General features: G+C 36.4%; 1 protein-coding gene across 8 annotated transcripts in view; it reads right to left on the bottom strand.

The window, feature by feature from the left end:
* Nucleotides 1-12,487: 12,487 nt before the first annotated feature.
* Nucleotides 12,488-24,554, bottom strand: part of RALYL (RALY RNA binding protein like) — a 708,789-nt gene continuing 696,722 nt past the window's right edge. For all 8 annotated transcript variants that reach the window (XM_019453371.2, XM_019453375.2, XM_019453368.2 and 5 more), the window contains one exon: nucleotides 12,488-13,478. In XM_019453371.2, the coding sequence (XP_019308916.1) occupies nucleotides 13,461-13,478 (18 nt within the window). In that variant the 3' untranslated portion in view covers nucleotides 12,488-13,460. The remainder of the gene's footprint in view (nucleotides 13,479-24,554) is intronic.

The raw sequence follows: 24,554 nt of genomic DNA, 5'->3' as shown, positions 1-24,554 counted from the left end.
ATGCTGGTCCAAGGCATATCACTTGTACTGAGGCAGGTGCAAAGAAGGAAAACAGAACATTTTGTACTATGATTCATGTTATTAATCACTAAAATAAATAGCTCACATATTATTTTGCTTCACAGTAGACCATTCCCCAGTCAAGGCCTCACAGACTACTGTGTTCGAATTATGTGCCTAACCGTGGAAACTTCCAAGGAGTTACAAGACATTTTGCTTCATTGTTCCCTAACAGTGGCTCAAATGGTCATTCAAGAATCCTGGGAGATCATAGAAATGAGTTGAATATTATTTAACTGAGTTGTCATGAGGCCTTCCCAGTTGTGCAGTCTTCTGTAATAAATTTGGGTTTTTCAGGAGTGAGAATTCAGACTGGTTCATCTCCCTTTGGCTACTTTTTTGCTTTAAGGTAGCAGCTGGAATTCTTTCCTGACAGATTTATTTCAGGTTATCAAACATTTATATCCTTAGCTCTTCTACTTCTTAGACATAGAAAGGAAAGCCCTTTTTCTAGAAATGAAATTGGAAAAAGTCCTTCTTATTTTCTTTTTGCTTGAGGCTATAGCTTGAATCCTGCTTTGAATTGCTTTTCAGTATTCTTTCATTAGGTAGGGATCTACATGCAACATGTGTTCAATAAATGCTCATTAAAAAAAAAGAAAGCCTAGTTGCTCAATTTAAATTACATATGAAACATAAAAATGACAGTTCTATTGGCATGTGAAAAAGAGGAACTTTAATATTTCATAACTATCCAAACTTTTGTATGGAGTCAACTTTTGTTGATTATATAGTGAAATAAGTGTTTAATCTAGTTCATTGTATGTGATGAATGAACTTTACTAATGACATTGATAAGATAATAAATGGAGAATTTGACACAATTTAGTTTCAGAAACATTTTTCACACCTATAGCATTGAAATTATTGGTAGATTTTTTGATAAGCCATGTTTTATTCACTGGGTCTGTGTCTCTATGAGAGGTTAGAATCAAGCGTGAAAGGAGACCTTCATCAGCATCTCAAGTAAAGTCACATATACAGTTTGTGTTTAAACTAGATATAAAGGAAGACAATGAGTATGAGGTCCAGATAAGAGAGTTGAAACAACATCCCTGGACCTGTCACATATCAATCTGTGCACACACAAACCCAACTAGGATATGACTATTCCCTGGGAGCCAGGCTGTGTGCTTTTTTCTCTCAGTGATTCATGTCTGGCAAGGGAGTGCTGTTTTACTATTTGTCTATAAAGAATAGATGCTTTCAGCCTTAGAACCTAACAAACAAAAATCATTAAAAAGTTAATAATACTTTCTTCCAAGTGTAAGGCTAAAACTAGAATTTTTAGGATATCTAAAATAACATAAACAGAACACAATGTGTAAAGAGAAATTATGACTCCAGAGAGGATTTGTACTTCAAAGATTCTTTCACTAGAACAGAAAATTGACAGCAAAGCTAACCTTAGAGAGATGCTCTTTTTGTTTGTTTGTTTGGAGGTGATCAGAGAGAAGTGAAGTTGAGAAGGATGAGTGACTCTAAGTGGGACTTCTTTCTAAACTTTTAAAATGCATCTAGCTCAAATAGTAATGCTCTGCAACAAGGGAACAGAAAACGGTGAAATCCATGGATGGCTTTCTTCCAAGGGCTTTCAGCCTCAACTTGAAAAGGAGTTATACATTAGATTACTGGGGCATGGGAAAGACTTGTGGGCAGGATCATATTGAGAAGACATATCTTGGGCAGATTTCAGGTTATCTGGCATTTTATTTGTGAGCAAAGTGGGGCCAATATATCTTTCACAGAACTCATCTTACCTGTAGACCTTCTCGGAGGTATATAACCTGGTTCTGTACCTGGGACAGGCTAATAATTTTGGACATTTTCTAATAGGCGATCATTAAGGATTTCTTTGACACAGTTACGTTCATGTGTGTGTATGTGCGCGTGTGTGTGTGTGTTTGTGTGTCTTGATGTGAAGGTGAATGAAAGAAGTATAGAAAAGGATATCTGGAGGTTGAACGCTCATTTAAATCTTGCTTGCAAAAAACAAAAGATCTGAATTTGTAGAACTCCCCCTCTCCTTTGTTACTGGTATTACATGAGCCAAGAGGCATATCGTAGTAATTCTTCTAACTGCCGACAGTTCTCTTTCTAATACAAGTCATGGTAAATAAAATTTTGTCCTTCTTCCGTTTTCAATAAATCAAGTTAGCACATTTTATTGATTTTCACCTTATTGTCTTGACCCCTTAATTCAGCCCTGAATACCAATGTATAAGATCTTTTTCTGCCCAAGACTTACCCTGAATGTTGAATGGGCTCCAAGGGGAAATTAGGAAGTAGGAATTGGGTACTGAGGTTTGGTGAAAAATGCATCATCCAAGAAAGAGTATGAGCTGGTGGGTAAGTGGTACTTTGCTATCTATACTAATTGGGCAGCATTGATTGCTATGTCCCTAATTCCCGAGAGGGCTTTATTTCAAAAGTTTAGGATACTTGTAACAATTTATAATAAGGTGTTAAATTCTGCTGATCATTCTTTCTGATAGATCCCTTACTCCAATTGCACTGGTGTCATAAAATGACCATCTATGGGTTAAATATAAAGGCTTTTGTTTCAGTGAAACCAACATCTACTTCTAATACATGCATGAGGGACACCATAGGTATATCTTTCTATTTCAATCACCCAATTCCTCTGCTTTCTCCATTCTTGCCAGTAAAATTGCAGGAGGTTAGCCCCTTCACCGTCTTTGTTCCCAAATTATTGAAGATTTTGTTCATTCCTTCAGTTTTTTATGATGTCTCTGTAGACGACTTCCAAAACAACACCTTCAGTCCTGGTCACTTTCATGATATTTAATCCACATGCTAGTTAATTTCATACTGGATGTATTGATGTGCTCTAAAATCCAACATGTCTAAAATTAAAAAAAAATCTATTAATCTCTTCTTGATTCATCCATTTCTATAAACAACAATACCATCTTCCAGTTAACAAGACTTGACTGATATGTTCAAAGAGCAGGAAAGTATAAAGATAGAAGAAAAATCATATATAATCCCACATTTTTATCTTAGTTCATTTTTTATAATTTTGTGCATATAATTGCTATCTTTTTTTAATTCTAAATTTTCTACAATGTCATTAGAAATTCTACATAATTATAATTTTAATGATTACATAATTTGTGAATGCTCTTGAAACATACTTAGATAGATTGTCAAATTCATTCTCAAAACACTTCTCAGTTAGTACTCCTGCTAGAATTCTGTGGGAGTGCTTAAATATAAGAATTTAAGAGTTTAACCCCCGCTGCCTGCTAACCACAACTGAATGTTAGTATATTTTAATATTTGTTATTTTTATAGTTGTTAAACAAAGTCTCAATGTTACTTTAACTTGCAATCTTATGTTTATTAGCTAGTCATTGCAGTATTGCACTTGTTATGCATTAGTCAGAAGAGATGGCACAAACACATTGCTATGAAGTCCCAGTCTGGCCAAGGATACTGAATTTATCAGAAAAGAGATGGTTACACAAAGTAGAAGCAGATGTGATGTATATCCATGCAGCTTTTTCATTAATCCTCATCTCCTATGGGGTGATGATTGTAGGGTTTTTCCGAAGGTGTGAAAGAATCAGAACTATCATTTCACCAGTTTCTATTATACTCAGGATTATATCACCACTGCTAAAGAATTATACTAACAATGTTCCTGTAATGTCAATGTTCCTAACAATGTCAATGTATTGACAAATATCAAGCTCTCCTAGTTTCTGAGCCAAACACATCATTAGCAAGGCCGTAGCCTCTTCCAGAAGGAGTCAGTGCTCAGGTGAATTGAAACATGGTCTTTGCCTCCAGCTAGTTGATGTTCAAGAAAAGATTGTCAGGTTTTGTTAGTTATCTATTTATGCCATTTTCCCAAGTATCTATTGATGCGCTTGACATTTCTTAGCATTTCAATCTGTTTCTAAATTAAAGATATCAATTTTAATGTTCAAAACTTCTTATAGTTTGTTTGATGTTATTAACTTAAGGACATTAATTTTTTTGTAATAAAATCTTTTCTCTTGTGAGTTCTTATTGCTTTTATGCATAGACCATTCTTCATCCAAAGAAGGGATAGTATAGTGTTAGTGAAGATCTTAAAAAGATTGACTCTAAAATATTGATTAAAATATTTACTCTAAAAGTAACTATTTAATTTATTGTGATGAGTAATGCAAGGAGTGGTATTAAATTTTATGTATTTTTAAAAGTGCCTAAATAATTGTCCCAGATATATTTATTAAATATTGTACCATTTTTATTGATATAATAAATGCTTTCATTAAATATTAAGTTCTTTCTTTCAGTCTTTATTTTTTAAATGTTTATTTATTTTTGAAAGAGAGAGTGCAAGCAGGGGAAGGATGGAGAGAGAGGGGGACCAAGAATCTGGGCTCTGCACTGAGAGCAGCAAGCCCAATGTGGAGCTGAACTTGTGACTCTGAGATCATGACCAATCTAGGCAGGGCTCAAATCCAGGAACCACAAAATCATGACCAGAGACAAAGTCTCAACCGACTGAGCCACGCACGTGCCCAAATTTTAAGTTCTTTTTTAAAATGTTTATTTATTTATTTTGAGAGAGAGAGCAGGAGGAGAGAGGGGTAGAGAGAGAGTGAGAGAATGAAAGTGAGAGTGAGCGAGCAAGAGAATCCCAAGCAGGCTCTGTACTGTCAGCATGGAGCCCGACGCAGGGCTCAAACCCATGAAGTATGAGATTATGACCTGAGCCAAAGTCAAAAGTTGAAGGCTTAACCGACTGAGCTACCCAGGTGCCCCTAAATATTACGTTCTTATATATAAGCAGGGTGATCCATTAAAAAAGCTTATCTGCTGTTTTTTCTTTCTTTTCTTCTCTTTTATTTTGATTTCTTTAAAAACATTTTTTTTTAGTTTATTTATTTTGAGAGAGAGAATGAGTGAGCAGGGGAGGGGCAGAGAGAGAGGGAGAGAGAGAGAATCTCAAGCAGCCTCCGCACTGTCAGCACAGAGCCTGAGGTGGGACTCAAACTCACGAACAGTGAGAGCATGACCCGAGCTGAAATCCAGAGTTGGACGCATAACCAACTAAGCCACCCAGGCACCCCTTTCTCTTTGATTTCTTAACACTCTGGTTTAATTGTTATTGTAATGCAATGGCAAGTTTTTCTTTCTTAATTGCTTTCCTTCAAAATTCTTTTATTCGTTATTCACTGTATTTGTTTTTTTTTTTAATTTGATTTTTTATTGGTCCAGTTGGAATTTAGAATAAATAAGAGTTCCATTAGAATACAAGTTTCACTGACATTATCATTGCTTTCCTAGTATGTGCAAGGCGTGAGCTGGTTGTCGGATGATGAAAATCTAGAGTAACACGCTGGTCTTCTCAAGACCTGTCATTTAGTCTAGAAGACAGGCAGTAAAACAATAAACAGGTACACAAATTATGAATCAGGAAGTACGATGAAACATACAACCAAGATGTTTTGGTAAAGATTAATGGAGTCAGGGCAAAGGAAGGGGAGACCTGCATCAGAATGGTATTTACCCTTAAGCCTGGAAACTGGTGAGCAAGTGCATGCTGGCTTTACAAAGAGATGGAGGGAGAGCATTCTAGACAAGGGACTAGCAAAGGCAAAGCCCTAAAGTACAAAAGAGCTCAGTGCATTGAAGAAACAGAAGAGGTAAGTGACCTCAGACATTAGAGCTTCATGGACAATGACAAGGACTTTGGATTTATTCTAGGCATTGAGATAGTATTGAGTTTTTAAATAAAGGTGTAGCAATTTATATTGACATTTTAAAAAGATGACATTTAGATTGCAGCTACAGGTAGAATAGAAACAAGGGAAAAAAGTAGGAAGTGGTTTCTGGAATATTGGAGACAGACTCGAGAAAAGTAGAGGAATTCGGAGTATATTTGGAGGTAGAAACAACAAAATGTGGTAGATTGAGGATGGGAGGTGAGAGAGAAGAAATCTAAAATGACTCCTAGATTTCTTGGCTAAGTAAATGAGTAGGGAGATGTGCCACTTACAGAGATGGTACTCTAGAAATAGGGTTCACTTTAGGTGGAAAAACAAGAGTTAAGTTTTGGCTTATGAGACATCCAAGTGAAAATGTCTGGTGAGAAGCTGGCTGTACAAAGAGAGTGGTCAGGACTGTAAATATACTTTTGGGACCCATCGGCATATAAAAGGGCATTAAAAGCCAAAGGAGTGGATGAGAGCTTTGAAGCTTAGGGGAAAATGTATATTGAATTAATGTACAAAGAACTGGTTTATTTATAACTTCATACTTACCGTCTAGGAACATCTTATATCTATTCATATATTCATACCTTTTATTCTATGAATAAAATTTTGTGGTGTGTGCTATATAGCTTTGTATATTTCTTATTGATTTTATTCCCAAGTATTTTAACATTATAAAATGCAACATTTTCATTCTATTTCCACAGTTATTATTTGTATATTACAAAGCTATGTAAGTTTTTACTTTTGTTGGATATTTTAAAAATTGTAAAATTCATATTTGAGTCTAATAGTGTTTCTTCCTACTTTCTTTAGCCAAGGAGGCTGATAATTACATCCTATCCAAACAAAAAAATGTTCTCATCCTTTCTAATGGTCACACTATTCATTTACATTTCTTATTTATTGCACTAGCTCTGTCTTCTAGGATGAATTAGAAATATTAATTTAAGGGGCGCCTGGGTGGCTCAGTCGGTTAAGCATCCGACTTTGGCTCAGGTCATGATCTCACAGTCTGTGGGTTCGAGCCCCGCATCGGGCTCTATGCTGACAGCTCAGAGCCTGGAGCCTGCTTCCAATTCTGTGTCTCCCTCTCTCTCTGCCCCTCCCCTGCTCATACTCTGTCTCTCTCTGTAGCAAAAATAAATAAAAACATTTTAAAAAATTAAAAAAAAAATAAAAAAAGAAATATTAATTTAAATAGACAGTATTTTTATTTTTAATGCAAGTTCAATTTCAGTATGAAGTAGAATGTTGTTTTAAGATGCATATTTGTGGGGGCGCCTACGTGATTCAGTCAGTTGAGCATCTGACTTCAGCCTAGGTCATGCTCTCGCCATTTGTGAGTTCGAGCCCCGCATCTGACTCTGTGCTGACAGCTCAGAGGCTGGAGCCTGCTTCAGATTCTGTGTCTCCCTCTGTGTCTGCCCCTCCCCTGCTCACGCTCTGTCTCCCTCTGTCTCAAAAGTAAATAAACATTAAAAAAAAAAATTAAGATGCATATGTGTGTGTGTGTGTGTTTGCATGTATGCACATGCACATGTGTATGTGTGTGTGTTTTGTCATAAAGCCCTACTTGGTCATGGGGCATATTTTATGTTTTGTTTAATTTTTTGATAATATTTTGATTTATTTCAGATTTTTACATCTATATTAATGAGTCATCTGTATTAGCTTTTGGAGGTTACTTCTTTTGTCAAGTTTTTGTGTGAGAGTCATGGTAGTTTCATAAAATGTGTTGTATAGATTCATTCATGTCTTTTTATGAGCTCTGAAGTGGATTACATGGCAAGGAAATGAACTATTCTTTGAATATTTAATAGGTTACATGTATAAAACCTGTGAGCCTGAAGTTTCCTGGGGTGTTTATCCCTTTATTTTTAACTTCTTAATATTATTTTTCTTATGGCTGTCTTCAGGACAACATCACAGATTTTGGTTGTTTGGCTACTCAATATGTTGGTTTAACATATCTTCATTTATTGTTTTTAATGGTATTTTATCACTCTGTGTTTAGGCATTAAAAAAAATACTTTGCTTCACTTTCTGTTGCTGCTTGCCTACCTCCATTCCTTCCTCCTTCCCTGCCTCCCTCCTTCCCCCTTCCTTTGTTTGTTCTATTCTTTCTATTTCTTCTTTCTCTTTTGGGGTGCAGACAATGCTTGATTCTGTTACCTTTGAGGATTTGTGGGGTACATAATCTGTTTCTAATTCTATTAGTGATTACCTTTATATAAAATAGAGATTTGACACTTGTAAATTTCACCAAGGTTGAGGGTTTCAGATATATCCTGAGGATCTAGAAAAGTCCTTTAATCCTTTGAGGCACTTACGCTGTTTATATCTGCTGGTTGAAAGGGTAATTTAAAAAGTGCTCCTTGAGCCACTTCCATCAGAGCTATAAGGAAAAGGACTTTGGCATAAACTGTTCTTTTTATTTTGTAATGTCTTTTTAAACTTTTTTATTCTTGATATCTTTAGTCAGCTATTTCCTAACATTGTTCACTAGATTAAGTGCCATGAGAAAAAAAATGTGTCTACGTCCACTACTGCATGCCCATTTTCACATATAGAACAGAGTAAGGGCTCAACAAATATTTGATGAGTGGATGAGCAAGTTTCTCTGTTCCGATCATACCAGGCTATTCTCAGACCAAACTCACGTAGTTGTTTCTCAACCTGGAATGCAGGGATTTTTGGATTCTCTTCTTTATAGCTTATTCAGGACATAATAGCCCAAATGATTCTTCTAATCTTTGAGCTAGACCCTATCATTCCTGCGCTCACAATCTCCTGCTGTTTTCCCATCTAATGCAGCATAAAACCAGTGAACTCCGAATCACTTGTAAGGCTCTATGATCTGAAATCTTGGCATTTCTGTGGCTTCATCTATTTTTCTTTTCCTCATTTATTCCAACCCGGCTATACTGCCCTCCTTGTTGTTCCTAAATGCACCAAGTACATTCCCACTTCAGGGGATTTACTTGTTGTCCCCTATGCTCAGCACATTTTTCCCATAAAAGGTGACAAGGCTCACACCCTCACCTACTCCATCCACACCTTTGCCTGAATGCCATCTTACCAAGGAGTCTTCCCTGATCAGCCTATTTAAAATACCCTCTTTCCTTCCCTGCTTTGCCTTTTCCTCTGTGTTCATCATCATTATCATCTGCAATACTTTACATTTGCCTGTCAATTGGCCTATTAGGCATTACCCCCCCACCCCCGCCCAGAAGAGTATAAGCTTTTCAAGGGCAAGAATTTCAGTCTTTATTATTTACAGCTGGACCTATATTGCCAGTAAAAAGTTTGGCACAGAGTTGGTACTAAATACAGAACCGATGAATGAATGAATAAATGATCTCTCTTTACTTGGAAACTGGAGCTGACATTACCTATTCAGTTTTCCTGTGTGCCACAGTGATAATGCATACACAGGTGTTAACTCGGCATATTGTGGTTGCTTAAGAAATCACAGCTTTTAAAACTTTTTATAATAAGGTAAAAACCCAGAACACACACTATTTCTTTTAATTCTCCAAACGCTTATGGAGAAGTAACTTGTTATGTACAAGGTACCATGCGTGCAGGATATAAGGGTAGAGAAGGCGCAGTCCTTATTCTTACAGATGCAACAGAATAAACATGGGGACTATTTTGCATGCTCAGGTACCCCAAATTCTTGCCTGAATCATAATTAGATCCCTAGAGTGGTTCTAAATATCTCAAGGGCTGATAGGAAGACTTTTGAACAACAAATAAGACATTCACTTATACATTCCTGCTCTCCCAAAATGCCTTTGAAACGCCAGAGTAGTGCATCTTTCTTTCTCGAAGTCATACTCTTTTCTAGGAATCTGCACATCTCTATAAAAGGTAGATCACAAACTTGCAGACTTCTGATGGATCCAAAGGTCTAAATCTCTGCTTTCATATATGCTATTTATACAACTCACATCTCTGTATCATCAATATATATGTACATTTATATCTACCGATGTATAAACATTGAGATATAAATCACATACTTTCATTGTGGAATATTTTAAGTGTACAAAAAGACATAGAGAAAACATAACAAGTACCAGTGTAACTTATACTTTTATGAAACCTTAACATTTGATATTTACTTGATTCAAAATATTTGATTCAAATGTATTTCCTAATAAATTAAATATTATAGATGTTATTTAATACCCCCATTCTATTCTCCCTTCTTTTTCTCACTACAGATAATCCTAAATTTGTTGTTATTTATCCTTGTGAGTTTATTTTTGTAACTTCTACAACTATTAAATCCTGGATATAAATCACAGATATGGTTTCATTCACCTTCAGATTCATATTAAAACAAAACAAGACAAAAATAGGATATACCATTTAAAACTCTCGATGTCTACCTTCTGAAAAATCAGGAAACCTGGCCAATCCAGGGCCATGTTTCTGGATCAGGCAGCCTGCTGGAACTACTAAGTGGCTCTCTTTTCATCAGCACAGTGGCAATTAATGTATCCTGAGTGGCTTCTTGCCTGTTTCTTTCATTTATATTTATCAGGCCTTTATAGGTATTTGCATTTGTGATTTCTGTTTTCTGAACTTTAACCCGTTTAAGATAGTTTCCTTCTTATCTTCTGCTTCATTTCTACCTCAACTTATTTTGTTGTGTTTCTGCTTTGAAGTTTTGTTTAAAAGATGGAAGCAAAATGTGTCACATTGTCACCAGTGATTAGTTGACCTAACTTCACAAGCAGTGGGCCTATTTCCCCACAGTTTTCTTGAGCTGAATGCAGTGAGTAATGCTTCTTTTCTTTCCCCTAGCATTTCTATAATGGAACTGATGTTATTTAGAGTTAGAAGCCCACACTCCCTTTGTCGTCTCTTAAAAGCTCCCTTTTAAATTATTACACTAAATCTTCAGGGATTATAATCCCATATAATCTATACTTTGTTGATCTGGTATATATTTTATCCATATTTGTCATCAAAAGGAATTCTTAAGCCAGGAATGGGTAATGAATAAAGAGAAAGATCTATGATTTCATACTTCAAGTCCTGTGTGCAGAAAATTACGGCCAGTAACAAAGAATTGTACATTTTAATTATTCATTTTACTTTGAGAATAGTTAATGAACATCTGTGAAGGTACATACTCTCAATTTATGATAATGACTATTATAAATGCTACAGTTTGTTGAACATTAAGGATAGATAAATGGAAATGAGAAAAATATCCACATGTGGATTCTATTTATTTTAATATAATTTATTGTCAAGTTAGCTAACATACAGTGTATACAGTGTGCTCTTTTGGGAGTAGATTCCCGTGATTCAACACTTACATAAGACATCTCGTGCTCATCCCAACAAGTGCCCTCCTCAATGCCCATCACCCATTTTCCCCACCCCCCAACGCTCTGTGCTCTGTAATTCTTAAAAGTCTCTTATGGTTTGCCTCCCTCTCTGTTTGTAACTATTTTTTTTTCTTTCCCTTCCCCCATGGTCTTCTGTTATGTTTCTCAAATTCACCTGTGGATTCTCTTAATAGACAATGCCTGCAATACTGGGGCATCAGATTATCTATCCCAGGCAAATGCATCTCTTTGGCAGCAAACCAAGAAATCATCCTGCTGATTTTATTCTCTTGTAGAACTGTACACAGGTTCTATTCAGCTTCAGAATCCAAGTGCAACAGTCGCAAATTCTCTAATACTCATTATGGCCACCAAAAAGAGTGCACCACAGGTGTGCCTAGGTGGCTCAGTTGGTTGAGTGGCCAACTCTTCATCTCTGCTCAGGTCATGATCCCAGGTTGTGGGATTGAGCCCCGTGTTGGGCTCTGTGCTGAGTGTGGAGTCTGCTTGGGATTCTCCTTCTCTCTCCCTCTGCCCCTCTCTCCTGCTTGCTTTCTCTAAAAACAAAAAAAATAAAAATAAAAAACAGCATACCACATTGTGATTTTCACATTTCCAGGAAAGGTAAGTACATTCCCGATCCAGATCCTAGGTTCTCGTGTGCAAATTTTTAATTTTTGCTTTCACAATTTTATTTTTTATTTACTTATTTTTTGTTTTTTTTTTGTTTTTTTTTTCCACAATTTTAGTTTTAGATAACTTTTGCAGGATGGGATTATATAATTTTTCATTAGCTTATATTTGAAACACATAAAGAAAGTAGATAAATTACCATAAATAAATTAAAATACAAATATAAGATACATACCCAGGTGATTTTAGATTTTAGTTTCTTTGAAAAAAGGAGGCCTTAATTCTTCTAGGTGTCCTTGGTGACATTACATGTACATGTCTCTCTGCTTTTAATGAGGAGCTTACAGTCATTCGCAGTGCACTTGTCTGACAGCACAAATGCCTCTGGGGTAGCTTTGCTTTCTATCCTGAAATATTTTCCTAAAATTCCATGTTTGAATGAAAAAAAATTCCTTCTAGAAATGTAAACAAGGATGTAACTTCTGTCAAGAATTGAGGGCCCTCTGGCTTTCTATTACATGGCAAATTAATGTGTTCTAGAATACCAGTCACTCCATGAAAAGCGTGGGTATTTAAAACATATAACACACATTTTAGTAAAGTTATGTCACTTTCGTTATTGCACTAACTTTATGGCACTGCAGGGACATAAAAAGTCAAACTGAGTATTAAAACTAAGTGCACCCCAAAGGAAAGATACACACCAACTTTGTTTTAAAAGAAACAGTATTTATTAAGAAATTATATGCTGAATTCTCCTACAGTCTGTGAAGATGGTTTCTTCCATTTCCACAGCACAAGACAACAGCAAAGAGCATCTGGAAAACACTTGCAATGCTTGGGAATGGAGCGTTCCTAGTAATAGGAGATGCAATGAAGTGATATGTGCACTATTTAAACTTTTGGGAACCAAAAACAAGACAATCTTTCCTTGCCAATATAGTTTTCACCTGTATTGGCACTAACCTGTCCATGGGATCTCCTACTCACACTGCAGTACTGGGTAACAATTGGATCATTTCAGTTGAGTAGAGAATGCTCAATTTAATCACACATCAAAGCAACAGTCCTTTCACTATTGAATCACTGAAATACTTGCATTCTTTATTAATAAAAATGGTGCTTATGGAGGGCAGAAATATAACCTTTTCAAGTATTTTATCATTATGATCTAAAGTACTTTAAACTATAAATTAAAAATAAATTATAAAAACTAGCTTACGATGTATCTTTTCTTACATGACATTGTTGGAAATAAGCTTTAAACATAGAATCGCAATATCACCTGACTTTATATATGATCAACAGTAAAACATGCTAATCATAAAAATAGCTTTTACAAATATACATTTGTATACAGTGTCTCCCTTACCGTTCATAAATGTCCTTCACATTTTAAGACTTTAAAAGACTTAAAAAAAAACACAACATAATTAGCAAAGGGGAAAACACATTTACAATCTAAACCATAAAAACCTGACAATTATATAGCTTAGAACATAGAAGAAGTGGAATTTCTAAAATTGAACAATACTGTCCATTTTATTTATTTGGGTTTTTTTTTTTTTTTAAATAAATTGAACCAAAGAAGCTGCAATCCAGTAAGAAACCTCCTTTCACATTTCTGGGGGTTGTCACAGTTTCTCTTTTCTGTTCTCGTGGCATCATTCATTACTTCAGATCACTTTATCTGTAGAAACTGGGAAAAGAAAAAAAAAAGTATTTTAAAATATTGAGATATATGCTTCGTTGTTGATAGCATACGTATATATAAGTTAGGTTCTCAGGTGAAATCAGGAAATGATAAAAGATCTAGATGTTTAGGAAAAACACTTGAGAACTTTAGGTTCTTGGATCCTTCGTGGGAGGCAATGCTAAAATTATTTACATTTACAATATGTTATGAGTTTTAAAGATCCAGTCCATTTATTATTGCCCGAGATCAGCAATTATCTTCCAACCAGAGCCCTTGACCAGGTCAGAGGGGAGCCACTTGAAGTCTAGGCTAGGGGAAGAGATCTGAGTTGCTTTTGCATTTTTGAGGCTCCTCACCAGAGTGACCATGGGACACTTCCCCTGTAACAGGCTTTGAACAGTGTGGTCCCAAGCCTTATGCACCCGGGAAAGGAGAAAAAGCAATACAGATTTCTGATCTGAGATACACAATCTTGGTTATAAGAGAAGAAAGCTAGATGCAAGAAGGGCAGTGAAAGACCCATCGTACAGCCATGAGCCAGAAACACCACATAAGAGCCAAAATTTAATTGGTAGAAGAATTGAATTGAGAAATTGCATATGAATACGAAGATAAAATAATGCAAGATTTCAGTAGCGGGAAAAGGCATGCATTTGTCTTAGAATCCTATCAAGCTGAAGGTTTATATTTAGATAGAAAATATAATTATACTTATTATCCCATCAACCTCAAAGTTTTTGCAGTTTGGAAAATCTGTATATATGTTTTAAGAGACAAAGACAGGCAAATCAAGGTATCAATTTGGATGGGAGTTGCTGTTGAGAAAAACAGTGTGTGTCAGTTGTCAGTCCTGGGGGAGCAAATACCACCCACCAGTAATCAATCTCAGCGAAGGACTCCAAGCATTTTTGTCCATTGTATTTTGGTATCAGAGTTGGCGAGGAAAACAAAACACAGTCAGCATTGGGTGGAACAACGTTATCCAGCTCCAGTAGTGTGCTTTGGTCCCTCATGGCTAGCGAGTCCCCAAGGCAGCTGATTCAGGACAACTGGCCTATACATAACTCTTCCTGGCTGCAGTAAGAGGGCCCTGAACTCTGCCCCTTGGAGGCTGAAATACTGAAAGTTGTGTGTGACAATCATTAACATACACATTTAAGCAGAATACAGAAACACTCCTTGAATTTGAACCGGGAAAGATATTTTCATACAAGTGATAAAACTGACAGGCTTTGTGGCTCTCTGTTTCTTGGTAAGGAAGTACCGCAAGCCCAAGGCATGTTCTTACGTGGTGGAGTGGGCATTGAAAGACCATAGGCACAGGCTGCCTTTCCCAACAGTTGCTGAATCCTACGAATACCCAGAGATTAGGTAACTTGAACTTTCATTAAAATTTTGAAGCCTATACAATACAGGGATTATGAAAAAGACCGAGTATGGCAGGTGGGGTGGTGACAATTGCTCTGGATGTCTGTTGCTCCAGATCTCACCTGGCCAAGGTCCCTTGTTGAAAAGTATCAGTGAACTAGTATGGTATTTTCTCTTCCTTCATGAATATGCATTTGTCACTCTCAAAAACATATACATCTGAGTAATTTCAGTTTACTGGGATGTTTTCTTCCTTAGTGAGTACATATCTTAATTCTTGTTAGATATAGAATTAAACACAAAGTACTTGCAAGAATAGAAATCATAGTACTAATGTTTTTGTGTTAAGAAAAAAATGTTTGAATATTTGAACTGCAAATACTTGTGTTATGTAAGCGAATTTAGCCTGTTAGTGTGCCAGTCCTGTGGTTTCAGTTCTAAATATGCGATTAAAAATTAATTGAGATATAGGATTTCAATTTTATGATTTCAAATCTTATGACCAAATCTAAAGTTTGTACATGTTATTGGAAAGTCTAAGAAAATCTTAGGCCGTATCGATACATTGAATTCATCATATTTTAAGAATTATTTCATTCTCAGAAAGATATGTTAAACTAGACAAATGAATTTTAAAAACTGTATAAAATATACTAAATTTACAAATGCCATTTACAGTGTCTGAATGCTATTGAATTAAGAAATCTGGAACAATCATTTTTCAGAGGACTTTCAGTACTTTGTAAACCTTGCTATACTTGATTGTAATAATAAAGGCCTAATAATTTTGATTTTAAAACTTTCATAAATCAAAAGACTAAGAATAAACAAAATATGCACCCTTAATAGTCTAGTCTCTCATCCAAAGCATTTAAACTTTACATCCTTTAAGGGCTAAGTACATTCTGATACTGTGATTCTCTCTCTCTTTTGCTCTTCTGCCCCATTTCCTCTTTCCTTTCCTCCTCCTCCTCTTCTTCCTCACCCAGTCTATACTATATGCTTACTGATCACACATGCATGTGTTTTTAAAAATTAAACGTTACTCAAATGTGTTCTTCATGCAGTTCCTAGCAGTGTTCTCGTACATACAGTCAGTAAGTCTTTAAAGCACAACGTTTTGAACTTATGGTACAAAGCAGGTGTGCCATGAGTTGTGTGCTGTAAAGAAGTTTGGGGTGCCTCGGAGGCTCATTCAGTTAGGTGTCTGACTTCGGTTCAGGTCATGATCTCATGGTTTGTGAGTTTGATCCCCGCATTGGGGGCTCTGTGCTGACAGAGAGATTCTCTCTCTCTCTCTGCACCCTCACCCCTCTTGTGGACACATTCTCTTTGCCTCAAAAAATAAACTTAAAAAAAGGAAGTTTTATACATTTTCTATATGCACATACCAAAAATGATCCATTATCAATGTGAAAATGAATATGTGAATAAATAAAATTAAGTTTAACCTGTAGAATGATGCTGACATGTGAACATAAGGCATAGTGGTTTTGGGTTTTGACTGATAACACTTGTGTTCAGGAAGGAACTAAAGGTCTTTCATTTATATGATTGCAGTTGCCCTCTTTCTTGTGAGGCCTTCATAGATCACTCTTATTACACATGCAAGATGCTTAAGATGCCACAGCAGCTGTGTATGTATTGAGTTTCTTCAGGTTAAGTCATCGCAGATAACATTCATTTAGTATATTCTTACACCATCCTGCTTGTCTCAAAAGAGGTAATGAGTGGTTGTTTAGAAACTATCCATTGTAAGAAGAGAAAAACAGCCTGCAGATTTTTTGTGCATATTCCATTATCACTAGTATGATTTCTCCTTGCCCCTTCTTTTGCCTCTTGATTGTGAGTGATTACATAAAAATAATTATCCTGGCAAGAAGAAAAGGAGGTTTGAAAATAATTTACTAAAGTCTTACTTCCTTGCCATAAAGCTTCAAAGCATTTGCCCGTCCCTAGTACAAAACAAAAGCTCCATTAACTTTGCATTGTGAAGTAAGTGTTATTAACCATATGGATACAAGTCATGAATACAATTCTCCTTATCGAAAAACAATGGCAAAATATATTCACTAAGCCTTCCATATAGCTTCCAGTCTGATAAAAGGATTGCTGTTTACTTCTAAAGGCAGGGGAGAAAGGGCACAACTATGACATTCTTGTTCCCTTTTTCTCAAGAATGACAGTCACTTGAGCTGATTGGCTAACTATAATGTGAAACTAATTGTGCTTTCCTTCTCTTGAATAGTGGGTAATTTATCTAGTGGCTATATGGGAGTCTGGATGCTTTTAAAACTAATTATCCTGAAGATGAATGCTTTTCCAACTCTCAATCTCTCGCATTTCTGAAAAACAAAAACAAAAAGAGCCACTCAGATGGGCCTGAATTGTACTGAACCAAGCAATGTACTTCTACTTGACCAAGTTAAAAAGGAGAGTATTAATCTACAGGGAAAGCACATTTAATTTTAAACCTCATGAGTATATATAATATATATAATATATATATGTTTATGCATTTATTGATGTAAAATTGGTATATTTTGTATTGTAATATTTTGTATTGGTATATATTGTATTGTAATATAATAATACATTATATTAGTTCAGGTGTACAACATAATAATTCAGTCTTTGTATATAAGGTGATCACAATTAGTCTAGTTATCATCTGTCACCATAGAATTGACTCCCTTTGCTCTTTTTACCTCCAAACCACCTTTCCCCCACTAAAAACCACCAATATATTTTCTGTATCTCTGAGTTTTGTTTTGTTTCTTTTTTGTTTTTTAGATTCCAAATATAAGTGAGATCACATGCATGGTATTTGTCTTTCTCTGTCTTATTTCATTTAGCATAATACCCTCAAGGTCCACCCATGCTGTCTCAAATGGCAAGATTTCCTTCTTTTTTAATGGCTTAGTAGTATTGGATATATATATACCATACCTTCTTCATTCATTCATCCATCCATGGACACTAGGTTGTTTCCATTCTTGGCTATTGTAAATAATGCTGCAATGAACATAGGGGTGTATATATCTTTTCAAATTAGTGTTTTCATTGTCTTCAGATAAATATCTAGAGGTGGTATAGCTAGATTGTATGGTAGGTCTATTTTAAATTTTTTCAGGAAACTCCATATTGTTTTCCACAATGGCTACACCAGTCTATATTCCCACCAACAGTGCATGAGGGTTCCCTTTCTCCACATCCTCTCCAGCATTTGTTGTTTGTTTTTGATAATAGCTATTCTGAAAGGGGTGAGGTAGTATCTCATCGTGATTCTGATTTGCATTTCCCTGATAATTACTGATGCTGAACATCTTTATAAAGGTATAGTAATAGGTAGAATAAATACACTTTACTAACAGTTCTGCCAAAGAAAAATCACATTTTGGGGAGCCTGGGTGGTTCAGCTGGTTAAGAGTCCGACTTTGGCTCAGGTCATGATCTTGCGACTTGTGGATTCAAGCCCTGCATTGGGCTCTATGCTGACAGCTCAGAGCCAGGAGCCTGCTTCAGATTCTGTGTTTCCCTCTCTTTGACCCTCGCCCTACTTATGCTTTGTCTCTCTCTCTCAAAAATAAATAAACATTGAAAAAATTTTAAAAATCACGTTTTTAAAGAAGCCTTGTGACTTTTTTAGTGTCAGAAATGACTCTGTTATCTTTCTAATTGAGATTTATAACTAATAAATAATGAAAGAAATATAGACAATTCATATTTTTTAGTTAGCATCCATAAAAGCAAAAAAGGTGAAAGAAAACATGTGGAAAATATAGGCTGTGTAACATTTTATAGAAAAGCATAGTCTAACAAGCAGGAGTTACCTAAATTTGTTGTCACCACCCATCATGTTTACTGAGTAACTGTTCAGCCATTCACTTTTTATAGACAATGTGAGTACATTTGGCTTTTACAATTCAATTCAAATTTCTAAATAACAAACATTCCTGGAAGCTACTGTACATTGTAAGTTAAAACTTGTCTTTTATTAATAAGTTCTTGGGGCCAGAATTGCATTATACTTTTTTTTTTTTTTTTTTTTTTAATATATGAAATTTACTGTCAAATTGGTTTCCATACAACACCCAGTGCTCATCCCAAAAGGTGCCCTCCTCAATACCCATCACCCACCCTGCCCTCCCTCCCACCCCCCATCAACCCTCAGTTTGTTCTCAGTTTTTAACAGTCTCTTATGCTTTGGCTCTCTCCCACTCTAACCTCTTTTTTTTTTTTTTTTTTTTCCTTCCCCTCCCCCATGGGTTTCTGTTATGTTTCTCAGGATCCACATAAGAGTGAAACCATATGGTATCTGTCTTTCTCTGTATGGCTTATTTCACTTAGCATCACACTCTCCAGTTCCATCCATGTTGCTACAAAAGGCCATATTTCATTTTTTCTCATTGCCACGTAGTATTCCATTGTGTATATAAACCACAATTTCTTTATCCATTCATCAGTTGATGGACATTTAGGCTCTTTCCATAATTTGGCAGAATTGCATTATACTTTGCTAAAAGAATCACATCACAAAAACCATAAATGGCATGGAAACTAAGATGGCTACTCACTCACTGGGATGGCTACATGTGAAGGCAACTCCTCCATTATGTAGTTTTTGGAGGCTTAGTCTCCATTCCCGAGCTGATGGCCATTTAAGATCTAGGGGCTGGGGGATGCCAGAAACACAGGCAAAATTGAAAGTGTGGTAGCCCATCATAAACTTGGAAATAAAGTAATTGGGCTGTCTTCTGAGATTTTTAACTCTAAAATCAAGACTTAAATGATCAGGGTAGAGAATATACAGGGTCACTTAAGAGAGGCAGAATTTTCTAAGTCTTTGAGTCTAGACTAGAACATAAGTGAAACTTACTAAATCTGCCAAAGAAAAGTGTTGATCTGAGGGAGACTTGTTTGACACTGCAAGTACAGAAAAGTAGGAGAGTAACTTCTTGGAGGGTAACCCAGTTGCACCCATTCGGGAGAAGGTGTTCTCCACAGAAGAAGGTATCCAAATCCTGGAAGTGAACCTAGACTATGGTGACAGATGTGGACACATCAGGCAATCTCAGAACATTCAATCAACTCTTTGCTCCAAATCCATGCTCCCCAGGCAAGACTTCTGATTATAATTTGTAACAGTATGCCCTTTGGAAGAGAATGCTCAGGCCAGAGGACACAAGACTGGCCTCCCTTTCAGTGATGGGAACCACCATAAATTCCTAAACAGATCTTCTGATATACCAGATTGGTTACTTCACATTTCTCTGAGGTATTGTTCTACTCCCAGCATGCTGACAAGTAAGTTCTGTGAGCCTATGAAGCCACATACGGGTCCTTATGGATCTGTGTTGCTGCTATCTCTCCTAGTTTCCCAGTACTTGCCATACATATTTTAAGGTCTTTAATATAGGCAATATTTATAAACTATATGTCAAAGAATATAGAATTTCATTGAACTTGAGCAATAAGAAATCAGAAATTACCTGACCCTCTCCTGTTATAATAGGTGAAGATACCGAGGCCCAGACAGTTTGAAAGGCACGCCCAGGTAGTTGATAGAAACACTTACTAGACCCAGAATCTTGACTGCTATCCAGAATTCTTTTCCTTACATGTTTGGTTCTCAAACTTTAATAGGCCTCAAAAGTGGCATAGTAAATTCAGATTGCCAAATTTCTGATTCGCTAATGCTATGGTCTGAATGTTTGTGTTTCCTCAAAATACATATGTTGAAATCCTAACCCCCAATGTGATGGTATTAGGAGGTAGAGTTTTTGGAAGGTGATTAGGTGATGAGGCCAGATCCCTCATAAATGGGATTAGTGTCCTTATAAAAGAAGTCCCAGTAGGCTCCCTTGCTTCTTCCACCATATGAAGACACAGCAAATGACTGCTTGCTTATAAACTAGGGAATGGGCTCCCAGCAGACACCTAACACTGCCATGATCTTGGACTTCCCAGCTGCCAGAACTCTGACAAATACATGTTTGTTGTTTGTAAGTTTCCCAGTCTGTAGTATTTTGTTATAGCAGTCTAAATGCACTAAGTCAGCTAGGTCTGGAATGAGGCCCAGGACGTCACATTTCTGATAAGTTTCTGAGTGATGCTGATTCACTTCGCTGTTGAGCAGCAGTCTTCTGTGAGTGGGCTGTTTGCCCTCCTATGTGTCCAGCTGAGAGTAAGATCTCTGTTCTTTCCTCAAGGCTACTTCTTAGAATTATTTATTTGGCTGGCAATCCCGAGAAGTGAGGTAACTCCTCTCTGGAATGAGCCATGTAGTTCTGTAATAAATCTTGTGTCTGGATAAAGAATAGGCTTGCTTACTGCTTATTGGAAAGCTGGATTCTCTATACTCAAGATCTCTCTTTTGTAGGGCACTGTACTGCATGTAGGCTTTACCTGGCAGAGGCATCTTGGACTTGGGTCCTGAGCTTAGGAAACCAGGACAACTATCCTGATACTCCTATGTCTTTTGCTTTGAGTAGCAAAGTCTTTTGTCTTATCAGCATCCATGGAACTAGGGATGTTTAATTTACTAGCTTGAATAGTTATTTTGGTAAGAGTTCTCCTGCTTCAGTTCTCCTAAATACATCAACCTTACTTAAGTTGGGTCAATTCTGTTAATTCTTTCTTCCTTTTTTAAAACTTTCTTAATGTTGATTTATTCATGAGAGAAAGAGAGAGAGAGAAAGAGAGCACAAGTGGGGGTGGGACAGAGAGAGAGGGGGACAGAAGATTCAAAGCGGGCTCTGTGCTGACAGCAGAGAGCCTCATGTGTGGCTCCAACTCACAAACCATGAGACCGTGACCTGAGCCAAAGTTGAATGGTTAACTGACTGAGCCACCCAGGTGCCCCTAAGTTGGATCAATTCTTGATCAACTAGAGGGACTCTTAGCAAGTCATGACTCCACTGGCAAACCATCTTCTGGACGTCCTCACTTCTTTTCTGTCTCCATACCACCTCCTCTCTCCTTACTTACTTTTTTGCTTCTAATTCCTAACAGTTCATTTTTGAAATCCACGCCCATGATTCTGCCTGATAACTCCCATGTTTTTATCCTGTTCTCCATTTGTCTCCCAGTGTTCAAGAAATAAGTATGGCTAAGATACAAAAAAGGTCTTACATGTCTATAATGGATCACAAACATTCAAATAGGTAGGCTTTGTTATTCCATAACCAAATAGAAAGATGAAAAGACTGGGGAAATCAGTTATTTGGTATAATATAATAGACTTAAGTTACTGCATGAGTAATGCTGTTTGATTTCCTTTTCTAAAACTGAAGGAAAATATAATACAATATTATAAAACCAGAATCAAATAAAAAATAATGTTAAAATAATTTAATTCTATGTACCAAATCCAAATACACTGTATTCCTACAAATATTATAAAGTGACTGCCAAGTTTTGCATCATTCATATTTTCATTTACTTTATGCGACTGACTTATAGAGAGAATATAAACAGTTTGATAGTGAAGTGACAAGAGTGTGGTAATTAATGTAAAAGTATAATTAGAAATGCCATCTTCTTTATGGATGCTTGGTGTTGGTTCATGGCTTACCATATGTGATTTAAAAAAACCCATTCTTTTCAGAGTTAAATGACATCGTTTCCTATAACTAAATATGGCTCTCTCTAACAAGGACATTAGAGCAGTAACAGTTTTTAACATCTACACGCAAAGAACATTTGTGTTTCTAGAGTGCATTTCATTTAGTTAGTATCACAAATAAAATGCTAATAATGCAAATAGCATGCGGTCTCTTGGATTCATTATAGGAATAATTTGTTTAGTGAAGTAAGATGCAACAATGTCAGGAGCCATATAGTGTCTTATCCATTCTCGCTCCAAAGCATCAGAGAAGCAGAGTAGCAGAGTCGTTAATTAAGCAGGTGACCTAGGATTGTAGAGTGATCTTGTCTAACCTCCCAACCAGAGCAGCAGTGCCTTCCATGGTAATCACTGCTGATAGGTACGTAGCTTTGGCCTGTTTACCTTAGGGGATATAGAACTCGTTATCTCCCAAGACATTTTGCTCCTTTTGTAGAAAATCGTGGCCAGAAAAGAATTTGCAATCTTGAGTCTAAATCTGCCAAATGGCTAGGTTAAATATTGCGCCCAAATCTAAGGAGTGTGGTGACAAGTCAGGCAGGTAGATGGAATTTGAGCATTACAGAAGTACTAGGTGGCTCCCATCTGTGGGGGTATGGATTCAGGTCAGATATCCTAAGATGGCAGGAGAGAGGAAGGCAGAGATCTACTACAGGGGGGAAATGGATTGGTATTCGAACTTAAAAGCTGGCATCTGAAGAATGAGACTTTCTGGTTCTGATTTATTTATTCATTTGTTTTTGGGGACCCTGTTTGTTCCCAGAATAAAGGAAGATCCGGTTATTAGAAAAAAGCCTAGAGCAACTGTAATAAGCTTACAGCAAGAGAAACAGCAAGAAGGTTTTAGAATCTGAGGCATTTGAATTACTTAGCTGAGGCTTCCTAAATTCATTCCACGTAGAGACTGGTGTGAGTTATTCTTAGAATCTGGGACTGGGCTAAATCTGTGGGCATGGGCCACAAATCATCATAATAACTCTTATTTGTATAGTGTATAGAAGTTTATAAAACACTTTTGATTTTCTTTTTTTTTTTTTTTTTTTTTTTTTTTTTTTTTAATTTTTTTTTTCAACGTTTTTTATTTATTTTTGGGACAGAGAGAGACAGAGCATGAACGGGGGAGGGGCAGAGAGAGAGGGAGACACAGAATCGGAAACAGGCTCCAGGCTCCGAGCCATCAGCCCAGAGCCTGACGCGGGGCTCGAACTCACGGACCGCGAGATCGTGACCTGGCTGAAGTCGGACGCTTAACCGACTGCGCCACCCAGGCGCCCCTGATTTTCTTTATAAACCAGTGAGGTAGATTTTGGGGCAAGAATCATCCTCACGTTATTCATTAATTCTTGAATCAGAGAGTGAGCGTCTTGCCTGAATCAAACCCGGACTGTTTATTTAAGGCCAGTGCTTTCCTTAATATTCTATTCTGCCCAGTTGTGGGAAGGAGGAGAGTAGGGAAGCAGACTGGGTATATCATCAATTTTAGTACAGGTGATCTCAACTGGGATATGAAAGTACACTGGTGCCCTATGAGGAGTGGGAAAAAAGAGATGGAATTATTGGGGATGTACCAGGATTTGCACATAACTTACAACCTGCCTTTCCCTGATTTGTAGCAGATTTGCCTGGATTTTTTTTTTTTAATTTCCATCTTGAACTAATTTAAAAGCCATTTTAATTAAAATTTTGCTTTAGTCATCATCTGTCTAAAGGAGGACATTTATGTTATAAAATACATTTGATTAAGAAAAAAGAACGTTTAACTTTATAGTAAAATTATCTAATGTGGGTTACATAATTTTATTTAAAACATCTATGTAAAAAATTTAGTTAATACTGAAAAAAAGTTAATCATATTGCTAAATTTTATGATTTACCAGAACTTGGATATTCTGTTATACATACATTAACACAGTAACATTTCTTTTTTTTTCCCAAAACTCTTCCCTGATACTTTCTGAACATAATTATGATTGTGTTTTGAGTATTCTGGGCTCACTGACAATCACATTTGAGTAGCTGAATTGATAAATTATAGTAATTTTATTTGGCACATAACTTGTGTTTGGTCATGCATCAATTTCTGA

Source organism: Panthera pardus, unplaced genomic scaffold (genome assembly GCF_024362965.1).
Source record: "Panthera pardus isolate Hobbes unplaced genomic scaffold, ASM2436296v1 HiC_scaffold_7, whole genome shotgun sequence".
Taxonomy (NCBI): domain Eukaryota; kingdom Metazoa; phylum Chordata; class Mammalia; order Carnivora; family Felidae; genus Panthera; species Panthera pardus.
The sequence above is the reverse complement of the archived record's forward strand: the minus strand, read 5'-3'. Positions and strand labels throughout refer to the sequence as shown.